This window comes from Takifugu rubripes, chromosome 17 (genome assembly GCF_901000725.2).
Source record: "Takifugu rubripes chromosome 17, fTakRub1.2, whole genome shotgun sequence".
In the NCBI taxonomy this organism is placed as follows: Eukaryota; Metazoa; Chordata; class Actinopteri; order Tetraodontiformes; family Tetraodontidae; genus Takifugu; species Takifugu rubripes.
The window spans coordinates 8,751,107-8,776,675 of record NC_042301.1 but is presented as its reverse complement, the minus strand read 5'-3'; the positions used below and the strand labels follow the sequence as shown (position 1 = coordinate 8,776,675).

The window sequence follows — 25,569 nt, the reverse complement described above, 5'->3', positions numbered from 1 at the left end:
AGTCCCCTTGGCAACCACCACCTATCAATGTTGACCTTGTGCCCCTCCAGGGCTGCTAACCTAGAATCAGAGACACTGAAATGGAAAAAAACTTAATCAGTAGCATGGGTGTGTAGAGTAATATAACAGCCTCATTATAATGTAGCATTTTAATCCCCTATGTTGCTCCGAAACAAAACGTCTACCTTTGATCATTGAAGATCAAAGCCCCATTCGACCCTTTGATCCTTAAACGTGTTGTTTGATCACTTGAAGGAAAAAAATGCAGACTTCACAATAAAAGCATCAGCAACCATGAGTTTCCATGCAAGACTGACAACAACAGTGTGAACACGAGTAACATTTAAAAGATCATTCACATTTGCGTTACTATAGACTTTTCTTGCATTGCTCAAGTAGGTTCACGTTAAACGATTACATACAACGTCAGCTTTTTTGCAAACTAGTCTGTTAATTGTTGTGCAATAGCTTTGTGTGCAGGCTTCCGTAGAGATTCAATGTTTTCATCAGCTGATATTCGCGTCCTTTCATGATAAACCGGGCTCAGCTAACAGGCTAATAGGCTACAGGCTCACGAGAGCCTCTCTCTGACAGGGCTGCGAAACCATCAGGCAGCGATACTTTCTGTTTCTGCCCGTCAGCGTCACCGCTTGTCCTATTGACGCGCAGTTGTTCTGGTTATTTTTGTGATTTTTTCCCCCCCCTTTAGAAGGCAACGGGTCTATCCAGAGGTTGACGCTAACCTGTTAGCTCTCTTTGCTGTTAAAAAGCAGCCTTTCGCTTCGAGGCGGACCGACCTAAGTGGATCAAGTACAGCGGGATGCGCGATGGCTTCGGTCCGGGTGGCTGTCCGGGTCAGACCCATGAACAGGCGGTGAGTTCGGCACAAGAAGTTTCAGCTAGTCAGTCTATAAGGGTACAAACCGTTGGCTGTGAATTAATTCGTATTATTTAGCGAAGAACGATATAGTAAAATATTGATTGAAGTCCAAAGGTGAAAAGGACGTGTTCAAAAGTCTGAATAGAAAGGGATTTCTGTCATAACGAACGTCTTTGTTGGGGACTGAACGGTCTGAGTCTGTTGTTGAGGACTGAGTCTGATGAAGGATGTAGCTGAACAAACAGGGTGGAGGAGAAGATTAAACAGGAGTAGCAGCTGGGAAACGGTCCTTCATCGCAGGACACCCAAGATCTGCAAATACAACTACACCTTCCTAGAGGAATTTAGGTGTTTTTGTTGATGTTTAACACTTCCAAGGTAGTTTTCTCTGTCAACTGGACTGGGTTTCTTCTCTTGAAGACGTTTCGCCTTCTATCCAGAAGGCTGGATAGAAGCCCAGTCCAGTTGACAGAGAAAACTACCTTGGATACAATGACCTGGATGACTGAGAATTTACATAGACATGTTTAACACTTGTGTTTTCATGTCGACATTTGACATTTATCTTTAGCAATATCAACCAGACGAACACAAATGAGAATATTGATGTTTATTTTCAGGGAAAAGGATCTGACTGCCACATCCATTGTCAAGATGGAGGGAAACAAAACCTCCATCACCAACATGAAGGTACCCCCTTCCAAACACACACGCAGGTGCGTGCAGTCGGTCAGTCATCCTCCTAAATTTGTCTGTTTCCCAAAGAGCCTTGAGAGTATCACGGGCGAGTCCATGAGAGACAGAGTCAAAACCTTCACATACGACTTCTCCTACGATTCCTCGGACTGTAAGATCTCTGCCTTCGTCTCGCAGGAGAAGGTAAACAAGCGTTTGAGTCCAGCTGAGGGACGTTAGTGGTAGACGGTCCTGCAGACCACAGTGGTCCTGCAACCAGTTCTGCTGTAGTTAGAGAGTTTTATGTGTTTGTGCCTCTTTGATAAATGAACCTGAGCAGAGTTGACAACCGTTATCAGGTCATTTTGAGCTCACCGTGGTGACCAGGTCAGAGCAAAACTGAACAAATGTTTTTATCTTCAGGTTTTCAAAGATTTGGGTTTGGATGTGCTGAAGGCGGCATTTGAGGGGTACAATGCCTGTGTGTTTGCCTATGGCCAGACCGGCTCTGGGAAGTCCTACACCATGATGGGTGTTCCGGTGGGTTCTGAACTCTGAAGTGAGTTTTTAGATTATCGGGATGGTCCAACTGATCTATCGAGCAGTGTTATTTAGACTGATTACCAAGAAGGAATTAGTAATAGTATCGTCATCATCATCATCAATATGTGGTCGAAGCATCAACTTTGACAAAAGGTCCATTTTCAGGGTGATGCTGGTCTTATTCCGAGGTTCTGCGAAGGTCTGTTCGGCCGAATTGCTGAGGCCACTCGATGGGACGCAGCTTCGTTTCGTACTGAAGTGAGGTAAGGCTGCAGTTGTTGGGATATTTAGAGTCTTTACCTTCACTGCTGCCAAAACACTAAATGAAACGGTTGATCCAACTGATGCAACTGATGGTTTTTAGTTACCTGGAGATCTACAATGAGAGGGTGAGGGATCTACTGAGGAGGAAATCCACACAGACATACAATCTTCGGGTTCGTGAACATCCCAAAGATGGACCGTATGTGGAAGGTAAGGCTGAGCTCAGGCTGAGCACCATTAAGCTGAGGACCTTCGGTTTTTTCACCTGGTCTCCTTCTGAACTTCAGATTTGTCCAAACATCTGGTCCAGAACTACAGCGATGTGGAAGATCTGATGGAGGCAGGAAACATCAACCGCACTACAGCCAGCACTGGCATGAACGACGTCAGCAGCCGCTCACACGCCATCTTTACCATCAACTTCACACAGGTGCCTTCTCAAATTAATTGTTTTGTTGGTAATTGGAAGAACGACCATCCTGTTTGCTAGGAGAGCAAACATGTTGCTCCCCCTGATGAGAAGCTCTGGTGGCACCTTTGGGTTTCTGTCTGTTACAGGCTAAGTTTGACGCCGAGATGCCCAGCGAGACAGTCAGTAAGATCCACCTGGTTGATCTGGCCGGCAGCGAGCGAGCCGACGCCACAGGAGCCACAGGCGTCCGCCTGAAGGAGGGCGGGAACATCAACAAGTCGCTGGTCACCCTGGGCAATGTCATCTCATCGCTGGGTCAGGCAGCAGACCAGAATGTCTGTTTTAAACCTGCGCGTCCAATTGTAATGATGGTTGTACTTCCTGTTTCTCTCCAGCTGACATGTCATCAGATGGCGTCAACTCCAATCAGAAGAAGTCAGTGTTTGTTCCGTACAGAGACTCAGTGCTGACGTGGCTGCTGAAGGACAGTTTGGGGGGCAACTCCAAGACCATCATGATTGCCAGTGAGCAAACATATGTTCAGAAATGTGAGAGAGTAGCAGCAAAACTGATCCTGCGTAAAACTCGTTTCAGCCATTTCCCCTGCTGACGTGAACTATGGTGAGACGCTCAGCACTCTTCGCTACGCCAATCGAGCCAAGAACATCATTAACAAGCCCACGATCAACGAGGACAGCAATGTCCGCTTAATCCGAGAGCTTCGGGCTGAAATCGCCAGGCTGAAGGCTCTGCTAGTTCAGGGCAACCAGGTCAGTGTGATGTGACAGTCACTTTCAGCCAGGACTGAAAAACAAGTTTTTGAACATTTGTTTGCCAGAATGCAGGAACAGTTTCACAATTGTGAAACGCCAGTAAAGAACAAGATTACGAATATGTTTCTGAAGTAAATGGTCCCGTTACAATTAATGCAGAGGAAGCAAATTTGTAAAATGCTGCTGGTGAAGTGTGTATTTCAGATTTCTTTGCTGAACCTCCTGACTTTGTTTTTGTCAGATTGCTCTTCTGGATTCACCCACGGCTCTGAGCATGGAAGAGAAACTGCACCAGAACGAAGCCAGAGTGAGTCCAGTCTCTTAGTCCGTGTTAGAGATTCTGCTGGGGGGGGGGGACTGTAGCAAACTGACAATCGATGGGAGGAGCCAAAGTCCAATGACTAGTTCAGAGCCGAAGAACGCAGCTTTGCCCCTCCTGTAGGCTGTCAAACGTCCTCTCATGTGACTGGGTCTACTGTTGTGATGTTGGCAGAAATGTTCTGATTTTGAGGCTGTCTGCAGGTTCTGGAGCTGACCAAAGAGTGGACTAACAAGTGGAATGAGACGCAGAACATCCTGAAGGTCAGACAGGTTTCTCAGCTGCTGCTACTGAAGGTGTGATTGGTTTTCACCTGTTAAACTCTCCATTCAACCCGTGTGCAGGAGGAGACGCTGGCTCTGAGGAAAGAGGGGATCGGCGTGGTGCTGGACTCAGAGCTGCCACACCTCATCGGAATCGATGATGACCTACTGAGCACCGGCATCATCCTGTATCACTTAAAGGTCAGCTGACACACCTCCTCTTTGGGTTAAATTGGTGTTTATCGAGTCAACAAAGCTGATCCAAATATGTTTGAGTGGTCTGACAGAAACTTACAGTTTTCTGCTTCCGACTCAGGAAGGACGGACGTATGTGGGCAGAGAGGACGCATCCACGGAACAGGACATTGGTGAGTGTGGTCCTGCTGATACCGCTGGACAGGTGGAGGGTTCTAGGAACTGCAACATCCGCACGCTCCAGAGTGGCTGCTCCTGTACCCCTCACCGGTGACCTCTGCTCTCTGTAGTCCTGCACGGTCTGGACCTGGAGAGCGAACACTGCATGTTTGAGAACAAGAATGGGACGGTGACGCTGGCGCCCTTCAGCGGCGCTCAGTGTTCAGTCAACGGGGTTCTGGTGACCGAACCGTCACAGCTCAACCAAGGTGAGAAGTCAATTTCTGTTAGTCAAAGGGTGCTTCGTATCTTAAAAACCTGGCTGTGTAGGTGCCGTCATTTTACTGGGCAGAACCAACATGTTTCGCTTCAACCATCCCAAGGAAGCAGCAAAACTGCGGGAGAAACGGAAGGTGGGTCTGCTTCTTCCTGCTGCTGTACCTGCTGAGAGCTGTGCTTTACCATGTGTGTCCTCCTCAGAGCGGTCTCCTGTCCTCCTTCAGCCTGTCCATGACCGACCTGTCCCAGTCCTGCGAGAACCTGTCCACAGTCATGCTCTACAACCCCGGGTGAGGCGAACACAGAAACGCCAACCTTCTAAAGGAATTTCCACTTATTGATTTCAAACAGCAGCTTTTCCTCCAGCAAGCATCATGAGGACAGGAAACCAATCAGGACATGTCAGCCAGGTCACTCTTCAAAGATGTCCTCATGCATCTGGTAGATTTCACCATTACACTCTTTGTAGCAGACGGCAGTGGTTCTGCCTGCACAATACTTTCCTCCTCTGCTGCCTTCACGTCCTCTCAGCTGAAGTGTTCCCTTCTTCAGAATCATCAGATCTTGCCGCAAAGTTGTCACATCTGCCGCTTAATTCTCTCTCAGCTGTGTGAGAAAGCCTGTGAACTGTCAGCTACAGCGCCACCATCAGGCTGCCTCTTTGCCCTGAATGTGTGAAATGACGTAACACTGGCGAGCAAGCGGCAGCTGTGGTGACTGGCTGTGAGGTTTGTCACTAACAGTTTCAACCCTGTTTTGTTGACAGTCTCTTCAGTGGGAAAGGCTCCGTCCTCCTCAGGTAGACTCAGCCATCCACTTCCCATCTAACTGTCCCGTTGTGAGACATGTTGACTCGACCAGATGAACCCTGCTAACAATGACTGCAGCATTGTTACACCATCTGTCTGTTGTGTTGTATTTTGCACGCCAGCTCGTTGCTTTGACCTCCATTGATGTCCAACAGTGAAGACGTGATGTCACATGTTTTTGTCCGTCTCTCCTCTGGTGGTGTTAAACATTGCTGATGAGTCTCACTCCTCTGGAGTTGAAGGTGCTTTTTGTGTTTGCAGGCTGGAGTTTGAGAGGCAGCAGCGTGAAGAGCTGGAGAAGCTGGAGTTCAAAAGGTAACAGAAGATCCGGACTGATCCTGTTTATTTTATCCTGGAAATATCAAACCCCATCCACAGCTGCATCAGAAACAAACTGAGAAGAGCCTTTAAGATGTCCTTCCTGTTTCTTAGCTTTAATCTCCTGGGCTGATCTAAATGAACCTGTCTTTTCTGACCTTTTAAATATTTCTTCTCACCTTCACTTTGGGGCTGTTTCAGCCACTTGTTTAATATTAAAGTTGATCTAAATGTTCTCCTGTAACTGAGTGAGATGTTTGCACAGGAGGCTCATTAAGGAGATGGAGGCCAAACATCAGAGTGAAAAGGCAGATCTGGAGCGCCTCCAGCAGGAGGTTGAGAGTCAGCGAAAGGAGTCTGAGCAGGTGCAGCAGCGTATCCTACGTCAGGAAGAGAGCCTCCGCCGCCGCAGTCAGGATATCGAGAGTCGCCTTCGAGACTTCCTGGCTGAGAAGGAGCGCTTTGAGAAAGAGCGCTGCCTGGAGATTCTGGGGCCTAGGCTCCAACAGCATCACTGGCAGCAAGAGGGGAAGGTGGACGAGGAGCAGCGGCGGTGGCAGGACGCCACAGAGCAGACAGAGATCTACCGAGAGCTGGAGAGACTGAAGCGGGAACGCGAGGAGCAAAAGCTCCATCTGGAGGCTCAACACCGTCGTCTGGAGGAGCAGGAACGAGAGCAGCTGAGCCTGGTGGGTCGACTTGAAGAGCAGCTGAGGGAGAAACACGAGGAGGCCTCCACGCTGCTCATCCGTGACAATGCCCACCGCCTAGAGGAGGAGCACCAGGCCCTGGCTGAGATAAGAGAGGCACTCCTCCGTGCCAAAGAAGCCGGAGAACGCCTTGGTCCACAGGATGGCAGTAAGTTGGCCAAAAGTGCCCAGGATCGATACTCCAACTTTAAGGAGGCGCAGGTGAAGGAGCTGGGTCAGCTGGAGATGGAGCTGCTGCAGCAGAGGGAGCGCCTGGAGAAGGAGGCAGGCGTGGAGCATAACACGCTGCTGCTCCTCAACTGCAGTCTTAGAGAACGACAGCAGCAGGACCGCGAGGAGACACAGGGCGTGGCTGCTCTCTGCCTGGAGGAGCAGCTGCTCAAACAGGCTGAGCACAAGCTGCAGTTCAAAGAGCGTCAGCTGAGCCGCATTGTGGGCCTCTTGCCTGCATTAACAGAGGAGAAGCAGAGAGCCATGGAGACACTGGAGCGCAGTGGTGGCGTGGATAGTGGCAACCCGCCAGGCCTGAACAACACACTCTACCAGGTAGAGAAAGAGCTGGAAGACCAAGAGGAGAAGCTGAAGCTCCACCGGCACAGCGCCCAGCAGCTCCAGCAGCTTCAGGAGACCTATGAGTTTACAGCCAATGTGGCACGTCAAGAGGAGAAAGTGAGGAGGAAGGAGAAGGAGATCCTGGAGTCAAAGGAGAAGCAGCAGAGAGAGGCCATGGAACAGGCAGTGGCCCGGCTGGAGCGGAGGCACTCGGCCCTGAGACGCAGCATCTCCCTGGAGCCTGAAGATGAAGAGTTGAGACAGAGGAGCTGCAGAAACCTGAAGACAAGCACAGAGCTGGACCAGCAGAGGTCAGAGTCTGCTGGCTCAGTAAAACCAGTGCATGTATCCTCTCTGTCCCAGTATAACCAGAAAACCTGCTGTTTATTTCCAGAGTGGAGCAGGAGATCCAGAAGCTAAAGCGTAGGATCAGTGAAGGTGAAGAGACCAGGAGCCATTCTGGTGGTTCCGATGAGAAAATTAGTCCAGTCCACCTCCACAGTCTCAGTCCACTGCTGCCCCCTCTGTCAGATGACAGGTACTTCAGCACCGATCTTTGGTCTTCTGCTCTCTGAAGCTTCATCCTGTTTCCTTCAGCAGGATTAAGGCATACATCGAAGAGGAAGTCCAGCGGCGGCTGAGGAACATCAATCTTATGAATGGTTGCAGCAGCACCTTGGATCCATCTATGTCCTGTCAATCACTCGGGGTAAGAACCTATCCATTGCTTCAGCGCAAACCTTCTTGTATCGTAGATTTAGCATCTGTTCTGTGGTCGGTGTTTCTGAGTCTATTCTGAATCAAAACTTCTGACCTCAAAATTTGTTGTACCTGTTTAACTAAGACAATCTTGATCACACAATCAGCAATGAGGCTGGTTATGCATTGATGATCTGGTGGAGTTCTTGATCAGATCAACGTGATCAGATGTTTGAGCAGAACTGATATTCAGCTCGTTAAGCTGCAGGAGAACTAGGAGGTTCGGTTAGATGAACAGAGGTGGTCGGATCAGGATCATCTGAGCAGTTTTATTTCTGATGTTCTCTTGTGTAAAAATAAATATTTCACATCCTAATAAGTTTAAACTGTTAAAATTTGACTGTTTAAATCACATTTTTGTCTTTTCAGGACGAGGAAAAATTACTAAACTTGAATCCAAGAAGACACAAATATGAGGTAAGAGCAGAAGCTTCTCTTTCAGCAGATGTTGGTTTCTCCAGCGACTTTCATGTTACCCGGTCTGAACTACTATCGTCACATGATTGTTAGGTGTAATCTGGGATTATTCAGATTGAATCAGGTTTAATCTTCAATCACAGAAGGTCTCTGGTCCTCAACTTTCTTCTGAATTTGCATGTCTGAGCAATTTTCCTGATCTCAGTTGTTCCCTTGTTGTAATCTGCATGCTGAACCTTCTCGGGGTACATGAAGGACTTCAATTCAGAGCCTTCACCACCTTCTAGACCCTGGACTTCCTCCCCCTTGTGCCCATAGAGCACCAGTGGGTGGTGTTCAGTCTCACCCTCTCAGAGATCTGACTGGGCAGAAGCAGAAAAAAAGCACAGAAACCTTCAGGCAGAAGAAAAGAAAAGTTGCTCTGCTAATGGAGGAGAACGGAAAATGTCTTGAAGAAGACCAGAAAGAAGCTGAACAGGAAAGGCTAGATTCTGCCTGCTGTGGCCCCAGATGGGGCAGGGAGGAGGTTCTCACTCAGAGGTGATCAGAAAACATGCTCCTCCTTCTCTCCGTGGGTCCGGGCAGCAGTTGCAGCAGACAGAACCTTCAGATGTTCCAGCTGAGACCAGCGCAAGCTTCGGTTTGGGCTATTTCACCGGAAGACTGTCTGAAACCTGCAGAGATGCCAGGAACTACGATTTCCAGCATTCTATACAAAAATTCTCTGGAGGGTACAAAGATGCCAGAAGATGCTTACAGGGAATGCGGGAACTCATCCAAAATGTGAGTGTGGTCGACATGAAGGGCATATTCCTTCAGTATGCCACTCAGGTGAGCAGGGAGCTGCCCCTGCTCCATCGACTGCAGCCCCAAAAGCTGACAGAACTTCCCAACAACAAGGGCTTGAATGATCGGTCCAAAGGCAACGTCCCCGACGTTCCTCGGGTTTCTAGAGTGCCAGATCTTCCAGGCATCTCCATGTGACCCGGAGGTTCTTTGTGGTTTGTCAGGAACACACGTCCTGAAGTGTTCTGTCAGAAGCTGGTCCAGCTGCCTCCGGTCCTGTCTCAAATGACCTCTACGGCAGCTTCAATCTCTGGTTCCTCAGCTCAGCCTTGGCAAGCTCTTGGCAATCTTCTGGCTGAAAACCGCCAGTCGTCAGGTTCCTGTCCAGAAGCCTGCTATTATCAGAGAAGGACGTGGTGGTGCTTTCCAGTAAAGAGTATTCTCAAGCGCTAAGTGTTGATCATTTTAACCTGGGAGAGCTCAGGGAGGTCCAGATCAGCCTGGCGGGGCAGCACGTTCGTCTCCTGGGCTGCTTTGACAACGCCATTTTGGCCATTTTCACCTACAGCAAAGGGCTGATGCAGGAGTTTTGCAGGGTTCTACTCAAAGTACTTTGTCCTGGAACTCTCCCTGAAGGGACTGAAGGTCACCCTCTTCCATCAGATGACCTGATGCTCCTCTCTATGGATTGGATGTCACACACCCCTGACATTGTCTTGGGCTTCGGCCTTCGCGTCACCTCCAGGGTTAAGCGGGTTCTGCCAATCTGCTCTACATGGTTCACGAGAACATAGACGGTCCTGACAAACCCTCGCTGGCAGACAAACCCTCGCTGGCAGACAAACCCTCGCTGGCAGACATTCGTCCACTTCTTTTCTCGTGACCTCTAGCCGTCTTGACCCAAACGACATGTGACACTCCTGCTGGCAGAGACTCACGTGGCGCTCCTCTGTGAAGATGGCATCTTTCACCCAGTCACCCGCGGCTCTAGTCTGGTCCTGGCCCATCCCCAGTTCCAGGCTTTGGAACTGCATCAGTGCTCACAGATTGTGTGTGTGTGTTTGTGTGTGTGCGGGGGACGGGGGGGTTGGGCTGTACATCAGAAGCCATGACTTTGATCAACCATCTGTGTGTCTAATGGCCCCCAGGAGGTGGTTTTCACACTGAAACCTTTAAAAGAGTTTTTAGAAAGTGTTCTTGTTGTGGGATAAAGGATCATTTCTCTGGTCCCTCTTTACTGTTTTTGTTGTGTGTCATTTTATTCATGTAGATTTTGTTTTTTACGTTTACTTGGAAACAATGAAGGAAAATAAAGGCTGAACTCTTCTTCTCTCCTTTATTTGAATGCCACACTTTCACCTCTGTCACACCCTGCTCTCTCCAAGTTGACTTTTTTCTCTCCCTCTTCCCCCTCCTCTTATCCCATCTTGTCATTTCCTTTCCAGCACCTGATATCTCGTTCTCTGGGGACGAGCGCCACCCTTTGGGAGCCGGTCAGAATCAGCGTTCCTCGTTATTTCCTCCGCGGGCAGGGGAAGGATGAGCATTTTGAGTTTGAAGTGAAGGTGAGCAGAGCAGTCCGAAGCTCCCCTTCATCAGTCCTTCACTCTTTGATTCTTTGATCTGCTTGTCTTCAGATCACAGTTCACAATGACACCTGGACAGTGTTCAGGCGCTACAGCCGCTTCAGAGAGATGCACAGGAGTCTGAAGCTGAAGTATCCTGAGGTGAGACCATACACGTCTGGGGGCGCCCACCTTCTCTGTATGATTGTGTTTGTGCTCTTTTCTCCTCAGCTGGCAGCTCTGGAATTTCCTCCAAAGAAACTGTTTGGAAACAGAGATGAACGGATGGTTGCGGAGCGCCGAAACCACCTGGAGGTAAAATCTTGTGTAAAATCCAGCAAACACACTGACAGCTAACTCCAATGTGATGATTTTCCAGCGGTACCTGAGGAACCTGTTCCAGGTGATGCTGTTATCCTCAGACTCGCCTCTCAGACCTGATGGTGGCCTCCAGCTCACCAAATGGGATGTGTGTGAGTTCTCGCCGTTCTTTAGGAAGGGCGTGTTTGAGAACAGCAGCCACGGTACCGGCTGAGTCCTGAATGGACCCACAGAGCTGCACCGAGCCATCACACCTCAAACCATCCCACAAATGGACTTCGTACCCCAGTAAACCCAGCACTCCTTATCAGCGCATCAAACAGTCCCAAACTTTTCAATGGAAAATTCTAAATTTGCCAGGTGTCAATCATCTACTCCAGATTTGTTCTGTGATCATCAGAGGTGTATGTCTCCAGTCATTTACTGACTGGTTTTATGTAAATGCTGCTTGTTTCAGAAGCTATAGAGAGGAAGTGTGTGTGTGTGTGTGTGTGTGTATATATGTGTGTGAGCACACAAATTGGAGGTCAGTGTAATTTTATAACCTGCTTGTATATAAAGGTTGACTCTGAATAGATCTGCTGGGTCTCTTCTCAGTGTGATGCTTTGGGGGTGCCCTTTAGCACATGAAATCACTAAACTCTGGTTAGAACTATCATGGCACAGATCATAACAGGATGTTGGCAAAGTTTTATTATTAATGGTGACATTTAGATTTGATTGATCTGCTGGTTGTGATTAAGAATGTTTAGCGTCTTTTTTGAAAATGATAAATATGCTCAAAGGGATTTGTCTGGGCTCTACTGCAGCTAGCCATCAGGAAACACACTGCTGCAATTGTTGGACGAGCAGGATGTAACCTGGAGGTCAGAGCCCAACAGAAGCTATAACATCTACAGAAATTGTTTCTTCCTTTTTAATGTTAAGCTCAGACAGGAGGGAGGAGAAGAAACAAACACATCTTAAGGTTACTCTTAAGGTCTTTTATTGTGGAAGTGTTAGTCCTCACAGCTGGCACTCAGCTCCATCTGCAGGGCCTTAATGGTGACATCACCAGAGTCCAAAATGTCCTAAAATCAGGAAAACCTGTAAGTTTGTGTCTTTGGTGGGAAGAACAGTTAGCCAAACTAGAAATGGAACCTGGAGTTTCTTGGTGGTGTCACTGGCTGTGGTCGGGTCCAGGTTGGCGGCAGAGAGCACGGCATACAGCTGTGCTTCTCTATTCTCCACAGCTTCTGTCAGTGCCTCCATCTTCCTCTGCAGCAGCTGCTCCTTCAGTCCAATCTTCTGCTGCAACTCCAGGATGGTGTCCGCCTGCGTCCTCAGCAGCTCATCACGCTCTTGCTCCAGCTGCAGGAATGTTCAGGTGAACATCTGGGGGCTGCAACAGCGGCGCATGTGTCACCTTACCTCCCAGCAGCATTGCAACAGCAGCTCGTGCTCCACCTTCTGATCTCTCAGCTCTTTTTCCACCTGTCTGATTTGTACATTTCTCACCTGTTGGGATGACAGTTCTGTGGGTTACAGTCAGAAATTATTTTTATCAGCACATCTGAAGTTAGCCATGCTGCCAACGCACCTTCATCCTAGCCTTCTTCTTCCTGGACTGTTCCGCCTGCTCCTGAGCTTGAATGAGTTTATGTTCGGCTTCCTGCACAGCTTCACGCAGACGTGTGTTCTCCTGCTCAGCTGCTGAAAGTTCTCTGCCAGCTTTTGCCTGGACCTTGGTGGCCTCTGTCATCTCCCTCTGACAAACCAAACAAGACTCACACATCAGTACCTTCAAAAATGTGCTTTCACAACTAATGTAGCTGAAAACTTTAAATGTGTTCAGTTAAGAGAAAACTGAAAACCATCAGTGAAATGTTCAACAGTAACTTTGAGATGATTTTTACATGTATTCGCACGTCCCAGCAGGAACATAAAAAAACCTTTAAAGAACATCCAACTAAAAGACAACAAGCCTTCCTGAATTCATGCAGCCATGTGCTCACCTTCAGCAGCTTCTGATCCTCCAGGAGTTTCCTCTGAACAGCAGAGTAGTACTCCTCAGCCTCTCGGTGAGCTCGATCGTGCTCCTCTTTCAGCGTCACCATCTGACTTTTCATCTGCTCGTCCAGTTTTTTTATCTCAGCCTGCCGTTGCTTCCCTTCTGCCTCCAGTAGCGACTGCAGGTTTTTGAGATATTTCTCCTCCGTTTCTGTTCAGACAACAGAAGGAGGAGATGTTTCCAGAGTTTTGGGTTCAGATATTGTTAACTCACCTTTGATTCTCCTGTCATAGCTGCTGGCCAGGTCCATTAACTCCACCTGGTGCTTCTGTGGAGATCCAGTGGAAGAGAACTGTTTTACAAACAGATTGACCTTCACAGGGAGAAGCTGAAGTTGCTCTCACCAGCTGGAGCTCTCTGAGAGAGTTGTGTGTGTGATGTTCTTTTTCTCTGCAGTTGGCATGCAGGCTGGAAACGTCCCTTCGAAGGCCGAGCTCTGCCTCCATGTTCCTGTTCTGGACCAGCATGGCTGTAGCCACGCCCTCCATCTTCATTTTAGCCATGGCGTTTTGTTGTTCAGACAGCACGTTCTTCAGCTTCTGCTTGAACACCTGAACAGCAAAGATCCAGTGAAACACCGGTTCCTTCATGATCACAGTTTATCTGGAGATTTAAAGTGAATTCCTCTTGGACATTCTCCAAACATCTGACTGAATTTGCATCAGACCAAATGAGAAAAATGTTTTGTTTCTCACAGTGATCTCCACTCGGTGGCACTCTTCTGCCTCCTCTTTCTCCCTCTGTTGGTTCCTCAGCTGGGCATTGGCCTCCTCCAGGCTCCTCTTCGAGATTTCCCAGAATTCCCGGATCTTGTCTCTCTCCAGCTGGAAGAAACTCTTCTCCTCACGCTCTCTGTCCAGCTCCTCTCTGAGGCGAACAAAGTGCTCTACCAGCTAGGAGGTTTCACACACAAACACAAGCAGGGTTAGTTTTTCAGTACACAGAAGTATCAACTGTAATGCACAGTTCCAGGTTTCTATTAGGTCTTCATCAGATAACCATCAATATTTGGTGGCCAGTGCAGATCCTGCTGCTGCTTCTCCTGTCTTTTGCACATTTGAGTCCAGATCTCCTCCTCACATCCCTCTGGCAGCATCTCTTCATGCCTTTTTGAACAGCACTTTGTCACTGTGGCCCCACAGTGACAAAGCTCTTCTGATGAATACCTGGCCTCGGTACCAGGCTCTTCAACATGTTGTCCTGCTGCCTCTTATATGACAAAGTTCTGGACCCTTCCAGGCTGCGTCATTTTACACCCATCTGAGTGTTTTGTTTTTTTTACTCTCTGCTCTTCTATGTTGTAGTTCTATCAGACTGATTAGAGTTTCTCTGTTCAGTTCAGAGAATTTAGCTCCACTTCAGCGCCTCTTACCTCTGCGGTCCCCCAAGGCAACATTTCGGGCCAATTTTATTTCTGCTTTATATGCTGCTGGTGTTCTCTATTTTTAAACAAATATAATTGTTTTTCCACGGCACAGATTTTGATGGGCTGATGTCCTTTATTGATTTGACACTTCTGCAAATTATTTATTTTGACTACGTTTTATCGAACCTGATCAAAAACGTGTCTCATTCAAACTGCGCAAATGATCATATTAATAATTTGTTATGTAAATACGAACCTCGTTCTCTCACCCTTGCGTTCATTGCAACGTTTGCTGTATTTAAAATTGATTTCCCCTGCGGGATTAATAAAGCATTTATCAGCGTCAGTGGTTGAGGGAAGATTACATCCGGCAGCTTCCACTTGAGCATCGGAGTCACTGCTAGGCTAAGCTAACGGTAGCTTTATTAGCATCGTTCCGCTTCCCTCACCTGATCTTTGGTCATTTCTTCTGTCGACAAACAGTCAACCACCGCTGACTGTTCCCCCTTCGCGACTTTTTTACTTTTACTCCGTTTTGGTGGCTGTAAAGAAAGAAACTCATATGATTACCATAAAACGGGTTTGTTTGCGCAATTTACTAATTGTTTTTACGGGATGTCAAGGCTGACAACCGAACAAGCCAATAAAAATAATGCAAGACTATTAACTAATTGGAAAAATATTCACCATTGTTGGTAAAGGAGAATAAAAACGTTTGCTGAACTACTCAGTCTATAGCGACGAGCAAACAGTTGTCAAGACAACACGGTCATGTGATCGTCCTCTATAAACTATAATAGCGTCTACCCGCCACTATCTGGTCTACGGTGGTTATTACAGTTGCTTAGAGAGTAATATTCGTGTAGAATAATACATAATAACGGTTATTGAACATATATACGATTACAATGAATGGCCTCTTTACTTAAAAAAGAGAGCAGCCACTATTTTACTTTTGCTTTGCTGATATGTAATTTTTAGTGAGTAATTGGGTCCATTGTAGTTCTGCCCTTCTAGAAACTACTTTGATGTATTGTTAATTTATTAGAATCTACATGCTAACTTAAATTTTCAATGACCATCCTTTCTATAATCTTGCCGAGGAGAAGTTAAAGTTTTCAATCTATAATCTGGCTCTTCCTGGTTTGTTTCCAGGTGTCCGGTATAACCCTGCTGCTGTTATTAAAGCCTACCCTAAGGTAAACTTAGTTTAAATCATAAAAAATATCTTGGCACAAATCATAACAGGAAGTTGGCAAAGTTTTGTTTTTAATGGTGACATTTAGATTTGATTGATCTGCTGGTTGTGATTAATAATGTTTAGGATCTGTTTGGGAAATGATGCATTTGCTCAAAGAGATTCTTCTGTGCTCTACTGCAGCCGGCCATCAGGAGGCACACTGCTGCAACTATTGGACGAGCAGGACGTAACCTGGTCAGAGCCAAACAGAAGCTATAACATGTACAGAAATTTTTTTCTTCCTTCTTAATATTAAGCTAAGAGAGTGAGGAGGAGAAGAAAGACACACATCTTAAGGTCTTTTATTCTGGAAGCAATATTACATCATTAGCTGCTACAAAATAAGTCAGTTTAAATTAAATATATTTACAGTCTCTCAGTTGTTTGTTGTTGCTGGTCGGCTGATCTTGGACAGGTCCCCAAATGATGCCGTGGCTGAGCCTCGCTTGGCCGCTTTGGCCTGAAAACACATTTAAACAGTATTTCAAAGGACAGGAAGCCACCGGTAGCTCCAGCAGTGCTACGATCTACTGATGTTACCTGTGAGTGGTGAGGCTTCCAGCCAATCATATAGAGAATCTCAAAGGTGGCGGGGACAGACCCGTCTGCATTACCATACATCTCTGAAACATTAAATAAAAACACCTTTTAACATGCTGAATTTCTGCTCTTCTACCTAAAATATGAAGAAATTCTGAGCAACCCGCTTCAACTTCCTGTTTCAGCCTGATGAGTCCCACCTTTATAGATGGCTGCTGCAGCCAGGACAGTGTCCCTGTGAAGCAGGCCCTTCCTGTTCCACGCACAGTTACTCTCACCCATCCCTGCACACAAAGACTTCCCGTCACACCTCAACACACACCACTCTTCTTCCGGCAGGTCGTCATAGAAATAAAGGAGTTGCTACCCTGTAAGTCCATCAGGACCTCGAGGATTCCGGGATAGTGAATCTCAACGTCGTCGATGTCCTGAAACAGACCAACAAGTTAGAATTCGGATGGAAAATCATTGTATAAAGTAAAGAGGAAGCTCAGTTTTGGGTTCAATTTTATTCAGGTTAAAATCTATTCTCGTGTAAAAAAAGTTATCATGTTCTTCTGTAAAATATGTGTGGATGGTGGGATATGTAGTTCTACATGACTTCTATATGAGTTTTTGTATATGTTTATAAACCAAAGATCTTCCAGCAGGATTAAAGTGAGTCACAGAGTAGAGGTGGCTCACCACCGTCAGCATGTTGAAGCCGGCCCGGCCCAGCAGGTTGCCCAGGTCGGTGACGGCGGTGTAGGGGGAGATGTGGGGGGAGAACCCCCCCTCCCTCTCTGTCTCAGCGAGCTGGAGGGAGCAGCGCAGCTCGTACAAAGAGTCTCCGCCCACCATGGCCCCAATGAACACCCCATCCGGTTTGAGGACCTGCTGAATCTGAATTCAGAAGGACAAAGTTTCATCCTCCTGCTTATTTCTCATATTTCTGTGGATGAAACAAAAGGAAGCTACTTGTGTTTAACTGGTTGGTCTATAAAGGTTCCCCTTCAGCTTGTGTTATTAAAGGTGGTCATGTGTTCTAGGCTCACCTGTCTCAGGGCTCCGGGAAGGTCATTAATCCAGTGCAGACTGAGAAAAAAAACAAAGCAAAAATTTTTTAAAGACACAGAAAACGCATTAAAAGTCAAACATGTATCATTCTGAAACCTCTGGCATTTCATATTTACATCCGATCACGATGTGATTGGACCCCCCCCCACACACACACAGGTTAAACAAACGTTCTTCATATTCACCTCAAGCTGCTGACGACCAGGTCAAAGGTTTTTTCTTTAAATGGTAAAAACTCCTCATCGGCCAAAACGCAGCGCGTGGGGACGTCAGTGAGTCTCCTCCGTCTCTGATCCATCAGAATGTTCAGGAGATCCAGGTGAGGAAGAAAAAGATCTGTTATTATTAGAACCGTGCTCTGAACAGCATCCAGTTCTGTACCCTCACCAGACTTTCCTCTGATATGTCAGACAGAATCATCTGATGCACTATTTCCTAGAACACACAAAATCCAGATCAAACGCACAGACCAGGTCCACACCATTGGATCACAGAATCTACCTTGTTCAGATGTTCTGCAATGTGACTTTTTCCGCAGCCGACGTCCAGAGACAGAGGAAATGACCTGCGGAGACAGGAAGAGGACGTGTCTGAGAAGAGTTCACGTCGAAAGAAATCAATTCGTCAACTCACCTGGAAATGTCGTAAATCCGATCTGCCACGCGGCGGCCGACCTGCAACATAACGCATGACGTCAAGTAGAGCTTTAACATATTTGAATCTAGAATAAGCGCGAGCCGAGTTCCTCTCATTGTTCATCTACGGGTCTAAAAATATCTTAAGTTACAGATCATAGAAACGTGAAGCGGCGCATGACGTCATCCTCTACTTTAGTTCGAAATGACCGGATCCGTTCTGGTCCGTACCTCGTCTCTCAGGTAGTCGTACTGGTGTGCGTCCTCCAAAGACGCGGCCCAGTTCTTCTGTTTCTTCTTCATCTCCCTGTTAAACACGTTAATGGAGCTCCTGCCCGGACCTGACATCCGTCTACGGGCCTTAAACGTGATCTTGCTGCTACAGCCTAGGGCGGAGAAACAGCTCCACCGGCCCGGCGGACCCAGAAGACCACAGCTTAATGCCCGTAGGACCCCCAGACGCATCGCAGAACTCATGGTGCTGCTTGGAGGTGATCTGCGAGATTTCAAAACATCAATACCTAAACACACGTCCGGTCGGTGCTGCGCAGGACCGGAAGAGGCGAGGAAACCCGGAACTGGATACTTCTGGACTGACGGGGCGGTTTAAACGCACAGCGGCTAATTTCCATTTATTTCTTAACACTTAATTTTGCGTACTTTAGGAAAGAACCGTATCTTTATTACAGAAAGTTGATTCTAATCCTATCCTGATCCAAACTTATCAAGAGGACTAGTCAAGAGGAGAGTTACATGCTGGGAATCCACGTGTGTAGCAGCAGACCAGAGGTAACGTTAACAAATGTTAATATCCGTTTTCATGTATAATTTAGTGTGTCATTGTCATGTTCAGTCAAACACAATCTCTTCTTCCCACCGCTTCAGTTTGATTTTCAACGTTCTGACAATTTGTTTACGGTACATGTTAGCTCTTTGTTACCGTCCATCAATCTTAGCTTTGCTAAAGTTTAAAACGCCTTTCAGTTTAATACCGCCGACGTGTTTTTTCTTTATTATTGCTATTTTCATGTGTGTTCGTTAAATAAAATATTCACATTGTATGCTTAAAGTTAATTTTATGTCTGACTCTGAAGTTGCTCGTTATCAGTTTAAGAATTGGATCATGAAAGCAATTGAAAACACATTTGGACTATTCACCAAGAACAGGGGAAAAAAAATATGTTTCCAGCTGTGTTGTTGGTTGATGCTGAATTGTCTCACATGAAATCCACAGTTTATTGTTGTTCTCTCAGACATTCAGTTTGACACCATGTTATCCAGTAAGAAGCAGGATGGTGACAAACGCTTCCTGCGGGTGCAGAAGGACCCCAGGTTCTGGGAAATGCCTGAGAGGGAACACAAGATCAAAATTGACAAGCGCTTCAAGTCCATGTTCAGTGACAAGCGCTTCAAAGTGAAGTACACGGTGGACAAGCGAGGTCGCCCCATCAACCACACCTCCACAGAAGACCTGAAGTGCTTCTACAAAGTATCTGACTCTGAGGAAGAGGAGGAGACCGAGAAGAAGAACCCAGTGACAGAGAAGAAAGAAAGCGCGAAGCAGCCTGAGAGGAGCGTCCCCATGTTAGAGGGAGGTGAGAAAAGCCTGATGTTAGTTTTCAATAGTTTTCTGCAATAGCTCCTTTTGCTGTGTGAATATCTCTGTAATGGGCCAAAATGGTCCCACCTATGAGAGGAGTCATTCTGAATTCAGGTTTGTGGGATCAATGTCCTCTCCTTTAGTCCTGCTGCAGGAGGATGAGCCGATGTTCATTAATCTGAGCTGTAATCTCTTATTTCTGTGAAACAACGAAGGGTTGGAGGAGGATTCATTTGTGAGTGATGAAGGTGAGGAGGAGGAGGAGGAAGATCCTTCTGACCAGGATGATGATGTGCCAGGGAGCGATTTGGATGCTGAGGAAGAGAGTGGTGTCAGTGGATCAGACAAGGAGTCTGACAGTGACAGTGAGCCCGATCTAGCAAGAGGGAAGGGAAATGAAGAAACGAGCTCTGATGATGAAGAGGATGATGTGGACATTGTCTTGAGGAGGGAGGAAGAAGAGATTGAACATGCCTGGGGGGATCTGTGTAAAGATGCTCCCCGGACTGAGGAGGTGAGACGGTGCGAGGAGGTGTGCGTGTCCTGATGGCAAATTTAAATGGGTTTTTAATCTTTTCTGCAGGTTTCCACACGGCTGGCTGTGTGCAACATGGACTGGGACCGTCTGAAGGCCAAAGATCTGCTGGTTCTGCTCAACTCCTTCACACCTACAGGGGGCGCCGTGCTGTCTGTTAAGGTAAAGCTCCTCTGAATTAAAGATGAGGCCCAAACTATTTTCAGATTCATGTGAATCAGCAGCCATTTTGGTTAAAGAGCTGCCTCCCCTAAATGGCTGCTGTGCATTCTGGGTATTGCCAGATCTATCCATCAGAGTTTGGGAAGGAGAGGTTGAAGATGGAGGACGCTCAGGGACCGCTGGAGCTGAGAACACTGTCCCACGAATCAGAGGATGACACGGAAGAAGAAAAGTAGCTCATCCACATTATCATTTCTTTTCATGTATAAAGTTATTTTTGACTTAGAATTCTGTTTTTCCGATAGTTTAGTCTAAGACTGGTGCCTCTGTGGTCTCAGAGTTTACAGAGAGAAGATGCGAGACTACCAGTTCAAGCGTCTGAAATATTTCTATGCTGTTGTGGAGTGCGACTCAGTCAGCACAGCTGTTAAAATCTACGAGGAGTGTGATGGTTATGAGTATGAGAGCAGCTGCTCCTGCCTGGACCTGCGGTAAGACACGCTAAGCCAAACAGCTAAAATTTTCATTCACTATTAGACAGACAATTGTTCTTGAACATTTGGATGGATGCAGACCTGGATGGACTCGTGCTCCAAAGGATTCTTGGAGTTCTGATTCTGACTTTAGCTGCACTTCTCCCTGTGTGTCATGCTGGAATAGAGATGCAGGAAGCACTGTTGGGCACAGCAGAATCCAGAATAAGTAGAACATCCTGCTGTTGTCAGTGTCTCTTGATCTCCGCTTTAATTTGTCCTCATCAGATTTATTCCTGATGATGTCGCATTTGATGAGGAGCCAAAAGACGCTGCAACAGACGTGAACATGGTTGCGTACACGCCCAAACTCTTCACCTCCTCTGGCACCACCACGTCAAAGGTCAGACTGATGATGTCATTCGTGTGATATTCAGTCAGGATGTACACACCTGCTGCAGGTGCACATTCACTCACATGCGTTTGTATACGTAACCAATTAGGTGCAGCTGACCTGGGATGAGACCGACCACGAGCGCATGACCGCCATGAACAGGAAGTTCAACAGGGACGAGGTGCTGGACATGGACTTTAATGCATACCTGGCGTCCTCCAGCGAGGAAGAGGAGGATGAAGAAAAAACAGCAGATTCACGAGAGGGGAACAGAGGTGATAAGAGGAAAGGCAAGTTGTTACCATGGAAACAAGCTGTCACGTTTGTTTCTGCTGCAGGTGAAGCGACCAAAGAGAAGAAAAATGAGGAGCAGATGTGTAAGTACAGAGAGCTGCTCAGAGGCATCCAGGAGAAGGACAAAAAGCTGCAGGAGGACAAAGATGTGGAGATGGAGATCACCTGGGTACCAGGTACACACACCTGCCCCTCAACCCCAAACCCCTCACTTGGATTAGAGATTGACAGTTTTTATCTGCCTTCAGGCCTGAAGGAGACAACAGAGCAGCTGGTGAAGAAGAAGCTGGAGGAACAGAACCAGCTGACGCCCTGGGAGGAGTTTCTGCAGAAGAAGAAAGAGAAGAAGAAGCTGAAGAAAAGTCAGAGGAAGCAGGTGAGAAGAGCAACACTGATCACACACACTCGCATTTTCCTGCATCACCTCTGAGTTTCCTCCTCAGGGACAGGAGGAAATGAGTGACGATGACGTTCCTGCAGATGTCGACCTCAGAGACTCGTTTTTTGCTGAGGAACTCGCTAAAACATGTGAGAGAAATTCAACCAAAACATGTCAAAAACCAATAACTTAATTTAGAAATCACATTTGTGGTAGGAGTAAATGAAAGTTTATATGTTCCAACATCCACAGAAGTCAACCTGATATTTGAGTAGAAACCGAGTTTTTGACTGTTTTCTGTTCCTGCAGACACAAAAAAGAAAATCAAAGGAAAAAAGGAGGGAGAGGAGTGGACAGCCGAGGGGGAGGAGGAGCTGCAGAAACAAAAGGTGAGAGTTCATCTGTGAAATCAGAACATGAACTCTGAATCTTTGAGTAATTTAAAGGTGAAAAATGTTGTTCTGCTGTTTCAGGCGGAGATGATGCTGCTGCTGGAGGATGACGATTCCAAACACGAACATTTTAACTACGACAAGATCGTGGAGCAGCAGAACCTGAGCAAGATGAAGAGGAAGAAGATGATGAGGAAAAAGGAGGAGCTACTGGGCCATGACCAGTTCCAGGTTTCCAAGAAATCACTACAAAATAAGCTTTAAATATTACAGGCTGTAGCTAAGATGTGCAGGTAGAAAGCTGCGAATGAAGTAGGATCGTTTCAAACGCACAAGCACGAGGTGATGTTCCTCCTGAAGGAAGTGGACATTTGGTGTTGATGGTGTCTTGTCCTCTCCAGGTGGATGTGAACGACCCGCGTTTTCAGGCAATGTTCACCTCTCACCTGTTCAACCTGGACCCCTCCCACTCCAGCTACAGGAACACCAAAGCCACGCAGAGCATCCTGAGCGAGAAGCAGCGTAGACGGGAGCAGGGGCAGCAGCAGGAGGTCCCACCCTCACAGGAGGGCGCCGCGGCCTGTCCGACATCAACAATGGACCCGAGTCTGTCTCTGCTAGTCAAATCCATCAAGAATAAGACGGAAGAGTTTCAGACCCGCAAGAAACAGAAACTGAAGGTTTGATTCTGGAGCAAATACAGATTTTATTACAACTGTTGCTGTTTATTATTTACCTTCATATTCATTAAGATTCACAAACAGGTGATAAAGTGATAAAATGACCACAAAATTTGAAACTAAATGTGCAGTTTGACTTCTAGAATTAAAATAAAGGTTAGAAACAAAAATGTCAGAAGTCTATTTTGAAAAACAGAACTTTGAGTCAACCTGCTCTCGTCACTGATTTAAAAACAGGAAGTATTTTCTGGATTAGATCTTCAATCATCTCTGAGGAAACATTTAATCTGGGTCAGACGAAGGTCCGTGTTGACTGATTCGTGCGGCCTCAGAACTCGGGGTCGCCATTGAGAGTCACTGCTGCGCTGGTCCGGGATACTCAAAGACGGCAGCAGCTCCCATCCCAGTCCCAATGCACATGGACACAACACCGTAAGCCCTGTGTTCAGGAAGACAACACCATCAGTGTGAAGACAACAAAGCCGAGGATCCTTCCATTACCGGACAGCTGGGCCGGACATCTTTCTTCGCCGCTGGAGCTCATTGAGTAGTGTCACCACCTGTCGAGCTCCAGTGCACCCCAGCAGGTGACCCAGGGCGATGGCGCCGCCATTAGGATTGACTTTCTCCAGTGGGATTCCCAACATCTCCACACAGTACATAGCCTGGTGAGTCAGAATTTCTGATCAGAGTCTCATGAATGTTTATGCTTCAATAAACAGCAGAAAGAACCACAGAGGTCACCTGACTGGCGAAGGCCTTATTGATTTCAAACACATCCACGTCGTCAACGCCAAGTCCTGAACAAGAACTACTTTTTAATTCACAGGTCCAAACATTCCCGGACTTCAAGCATCTTGCCTGCCTGCTTCAGAGCCGCAGGGATGCCGAACACTGGCCTGATTCCCATGATCTTAGGGGGGACACCTACTACCGCACTCCCCCTCAGGACCCCCAGGACAGGCAGACCCAGAGCTGCCACTGCTGACCTGCGTCCAATCAGCACAGCCGCAGCTCCATCGCTCACCTGGCTGGAGTTACCTGCCACACAGGTGCTCGGTTCACCTGCCACCCCTGCCTCCACCCCTCCAACCCACTGACTCACCTGCTGTGGTGCTACCCCCGGGTTTGAAGGCTGGCCGGAGTTTAGCAAGTCTTGCCAGACTTGTTTCTCCCCTGATGCCGTCGTCCTGGCTGACCGTCACCAGGCGCTCTGTCCCGTCTGCATCTACGACCTTGGTGGTGACAGGAATGATCTCCTGCTGGTACAAACCTAAGCTCTGAGCCCAAGCGGCTCTGCAGCAACAAAATATCGCCAACCCGTGAAGAGACACTTGCCATGAGACGGGTTTGTGTGAAGATTAGGATTTACAGGGAGAAAAGTTCAGGTCAAAGTTCTGAAGTTCAATACTGAAAAACTGAGAGAGGTACATAAAAAGAACACCGATTTCCCAGATTCAGACTGTTGAGACTCACTTCAGCTGTGAGCGGAGAGCAAAGGCGTCCTGCTTCTCTCTGGAAATCTGGAATTTCTCAGCGACCTTCTCAGAAGTGATACTACCAGAAAAAACAGCCAAAAGCTTATTTTGAGGGCAGAAGTTGGAAACGTCAAAGGCTGGGAGCTGAGTACCCCATTGGAATGATGCAGTCTCTTGCTTTGCTGTTGTCCATCAGCCTGGAACTCAGATCTCCTGGATTACCTATAGACTGCAGAGACATGCTCTCCACCCTGGCACACACACACTCAGAACTCTCAAATATCAAAAGCCGCAGCAGAAACAGCATAAACAGACCCGCAGGCGAGGCCCATGTCAATGGTTCTGCTCCTGAAGAGTCAGGACAAAAGCATCAGTGGTTTTCCTGCAGCATCAACGTGATGAAGGTGACATTTGTACCTGCGATGTTTAGCAGTGCCTGAAGACCCGACAAGCACTGTCTGTTCACCACGTAGACAGGAACGCTCTCTGGAAAACCATTGAAGATGAGACAGTGATGAGGAGCGACTGGTGAACCCAGAGTCAAGAGTAAAGGTCAAAGGCACATTTCCTGGGGAGAGGATAAAACAAAGGGCTCTTAAGAACCTCTGGAACAGCTTTTTAAAATTTGAACCAAAACGCTAATGTTTGTATCACTTCGGCATGTTTGAACCTTGAAAGGGCTTAAAGTTTTGCCTTTTTCAACCTTAAACGATCTGTCCTGACCCAGGTTACAGGTTCTCTTGAATTTCAAACATTTCAGTTTTCCTTTCCTTTTTAAGCCAAAACTTTGTGCGAGTAGTTTCTGGACCAGCTCTGTTCTCACCAACACAAAAATCTCCTAGCAGCTCTGTCCGCGCTCAGCATCTCGTCAGGAGTTGTGTCCTTAAAGGAAAACAGGTAAACCAATCTGAAAAATCTGGATTCAAATGCGCTTCCGTATCTACTACTGTTTGGGATGTCCAAGCTACAGGGAGGGGGGCTGATCTAACCCGCTGCCCCTTTCGGGCCGGCTACAGTTACCTTAAACGCGCCACTCTTCGCTTTGGTGATGGCGGTTTTCAGACCGTGAACAACGACCATGTCGTCCGGATTCGCTGCTGACCCACATTCACTCCTCACCAGGTCCCGTTTGGACTCAGAGGGACAAAATTGAGACAAATATCCGGAGATTAGCTTTAACTTGAGCATTGCGGTGATTTGGACCTGCGCTGTTTGTTGAACTTTTGCGTTACAATCGGACTTCCAGGTTTATGTCAACACGACGGAAACTGCAGAGGGACAAAGGAGACCTAACGT

The 25,569-nt window shown here is 47.2% G+C and overlaps 5 protein-coding genes across 15 annotated transcripts; 2 read left to right on the top strand and 3 right to left on the bottom strand.

Moving 5' to 3' along the window:
* The first annotated feature begins 417 nt into the window (after nt 1-417).
* Nucleotides 418-15,934, top strand: kif16ba (kinesin family member 16Ba). Of its 7 annotated transcripts, XM_029850964.1 has the most exons (29): nt 421-874; nt 1,501-1,570; nt 1,646-1,759; nt 1,979-2,095; nt 2,264-2,361; nt 2,463-2,572; nt 2,650-2,792; nt 2,921-3,089; nt 3,170-3,298; nt 3,369-3,544; nt 3,789-3,854; nt 4,070-4,129; nt 4,211-4,330; nt 4,446-4,497; nt 4,615-4,752; nt 4,814-4,896; nt 4,964-5,052; nt 5,529-5,561; nt 5,833-5,886; nt 6,155-7,462; nt 7,546-7,689; nt 7,749-7,860; nt 8,280-8,327; nt 10,559-10,678; nt 10,751-10,840; nt 10,910-10,993; nt 11,058-11,151; nt 15,571-15,614; nt 15,797-15,934. In XM_029850964.1, the coding sequence occupies exons 1-29, from the start codon at nt 828-830 to the stop codon at nt 15,872-15,874; spliced, it is 3,990 nt and encodes a 1,329-aa protein (XP_029706824.1). In that variant the 5' UTR covers nt 421-827; the 3' UTR covers nt 15,875-15,934. The 7 variants fall into 7 exon arrangements, with proteins under 7 accessions (XP_029706821.1, XP_029706823.1, XP_029706824.1 ...); XM_029850961.1 differs by having other exon boundaries at nt 418-874; nt 1,501-1,759; XM_029850965.1 differs by lacking the exon at nt 5,529-5,561 and having other exon boundaries at nt 423-874.
* Nucleotides 11,962-16,115, bottom strand: LOC101063235 (dynein regulatory complex subunit 4). 3 transcript variants are annotated; one of them, XM_029850969.1, is made up of 10 exons: nt 16,026-16,115; nt 14,865-14,957; nt 13,745-13,942; nt 13,394-13,600; nt 13,263-13,317; nt 12,994-13,199; nt 12,579-12,746; nt 12,410-12,496; nt 12,140-12,349; nt 11,962-12,069 (listed from the first exon to the last, which is right to left on the bottom strand). In XM_029850969.1, exons 2-10 carry the CDS (start codon nt 14,877-14,879, stop codon nt 11,998-12,000), a joined length of 1,218 nt encoding a protein of 405 aa, XP_029706829.1. In that variant the 5' UTR covers nt 14,880-14,957; nt 16,026-16,115; the 3' UTR covers nt 11,962-11,997. The 3 variants fall into 3 exon arrangements, with proteins under 3 accessions (XP_029706829.1, XP_011610972.1, XP_029706830.1); XM_011612670.2 differs by lacking the exon at nt 16,026-16,115 and adding an exon at nt 15,103-15,229; XM_029850970.1 differs by lacking the exons at nt 12,410-12,496; nt 16,026-16,115 and adding an exon at nt 15,103-15,254.
* On the bottom strand, nt 15,943-18,447 carry ndufaf5 (NADH:ubiquinone oxidoreductase complex assembly factor 5). 2 transcript variants are annotated; one of them, XM_003972235.3, is made up of 11 exons: nt 18,118-18,447; nt 17,885-17,925; nt 17,753-17,816; nt 17,639-17,686; nt 17,437-17,540; nt 17,230-17,269; nt 16,880-17,077; nt 16,563-16,623; nt 16,396-16,479; nt 16,196-16,278; nt 15,943-16,115 (listed from the first exon to the last, which is right to left on the bottom strand). In XM_003972235.3, exons 1-11 carry the CDS (start codon nt 18,361-18,363, stop codon nt 16,032-16,034), a joined length of 1,053 nt encoding a protein of 350 aa, XP_003972284.2. In that variant the 5' UTR covers nt 18,364-18,447; the 3' UTR covers nt 15,943-16,031. The 2 variants fall into 2 exon arrangements, with proteins under 2 accessions (XP_003972284.2, XP_011610970.2); XM_011612668.2 differs by lacking the exon at nt 17,639-17,686.
* Nucleotides 18,440-22,833, top strand: esf1 (ESF1, nucleolar pre-rRNA processing protein, homolog (S. cerevisiae)). 2 transcript variants are annotated; one of them, XM_011612667.2, is made up of 14 exons: nt 18,440-18,675; nt 19,140-19,481; nt 19,702-20,000; nt 20,070-20,183; nt 20,306-20,415; nt 20,522-20,674; nt 20,945-21,059; nt 21,160-21,325; nt 21,389-21,520; nt 21,593-21,720; nt 21,788-21,872; nt 22,033-22,112; nt 22,197-22,346; nt 22,517-22,833. In XM_011612667.2, exons 2-14 carry the CDS (start codon nt 19,157-19,159, stop codon nt 22,799-22,801), a joined length of 2,142 nt encoding a protein of 713 aa, XP_011610969.1. In that variant the 5' UTR covers nt 18,440-18,675; nt 19,140-19,156; the 3' UTR covers nt 22,802-22,833. The 2 variants fall into 2 exon arrangements, with proteins under 2 accessions (XP_011610969.1, XP_029706828.1); XM_029850968.1 differs by having other exon boundaries at nt 21,160-21,520.
* acaa1 (acetyl-CoA acyltransferase 1) lies at nt 22,802-25,487 on the bottom strand. The gene is given in 11 exon segments (XM_029850971.1): nt 22,802-23,234; nt 23,315-23,460; nt 23,540-23,595; nt 23,657-23,836; nt 23,901-24,091; nt 24,272-24,352; nt 24,426-24,524; nt 24,589-24,625; nt 24,685-24,876; nt 25,101-25,155; nt 25,294-25,487. Coding segments are annotated over 11 exon segments (1,290 nt in total). The 5' UTR covers nt 25,462-25,487; the 3' UTR covers nt 22,802-23,149.
* Between the last annotated feature and the right edge of the window lie 82 nt (nt 25,488-25,569).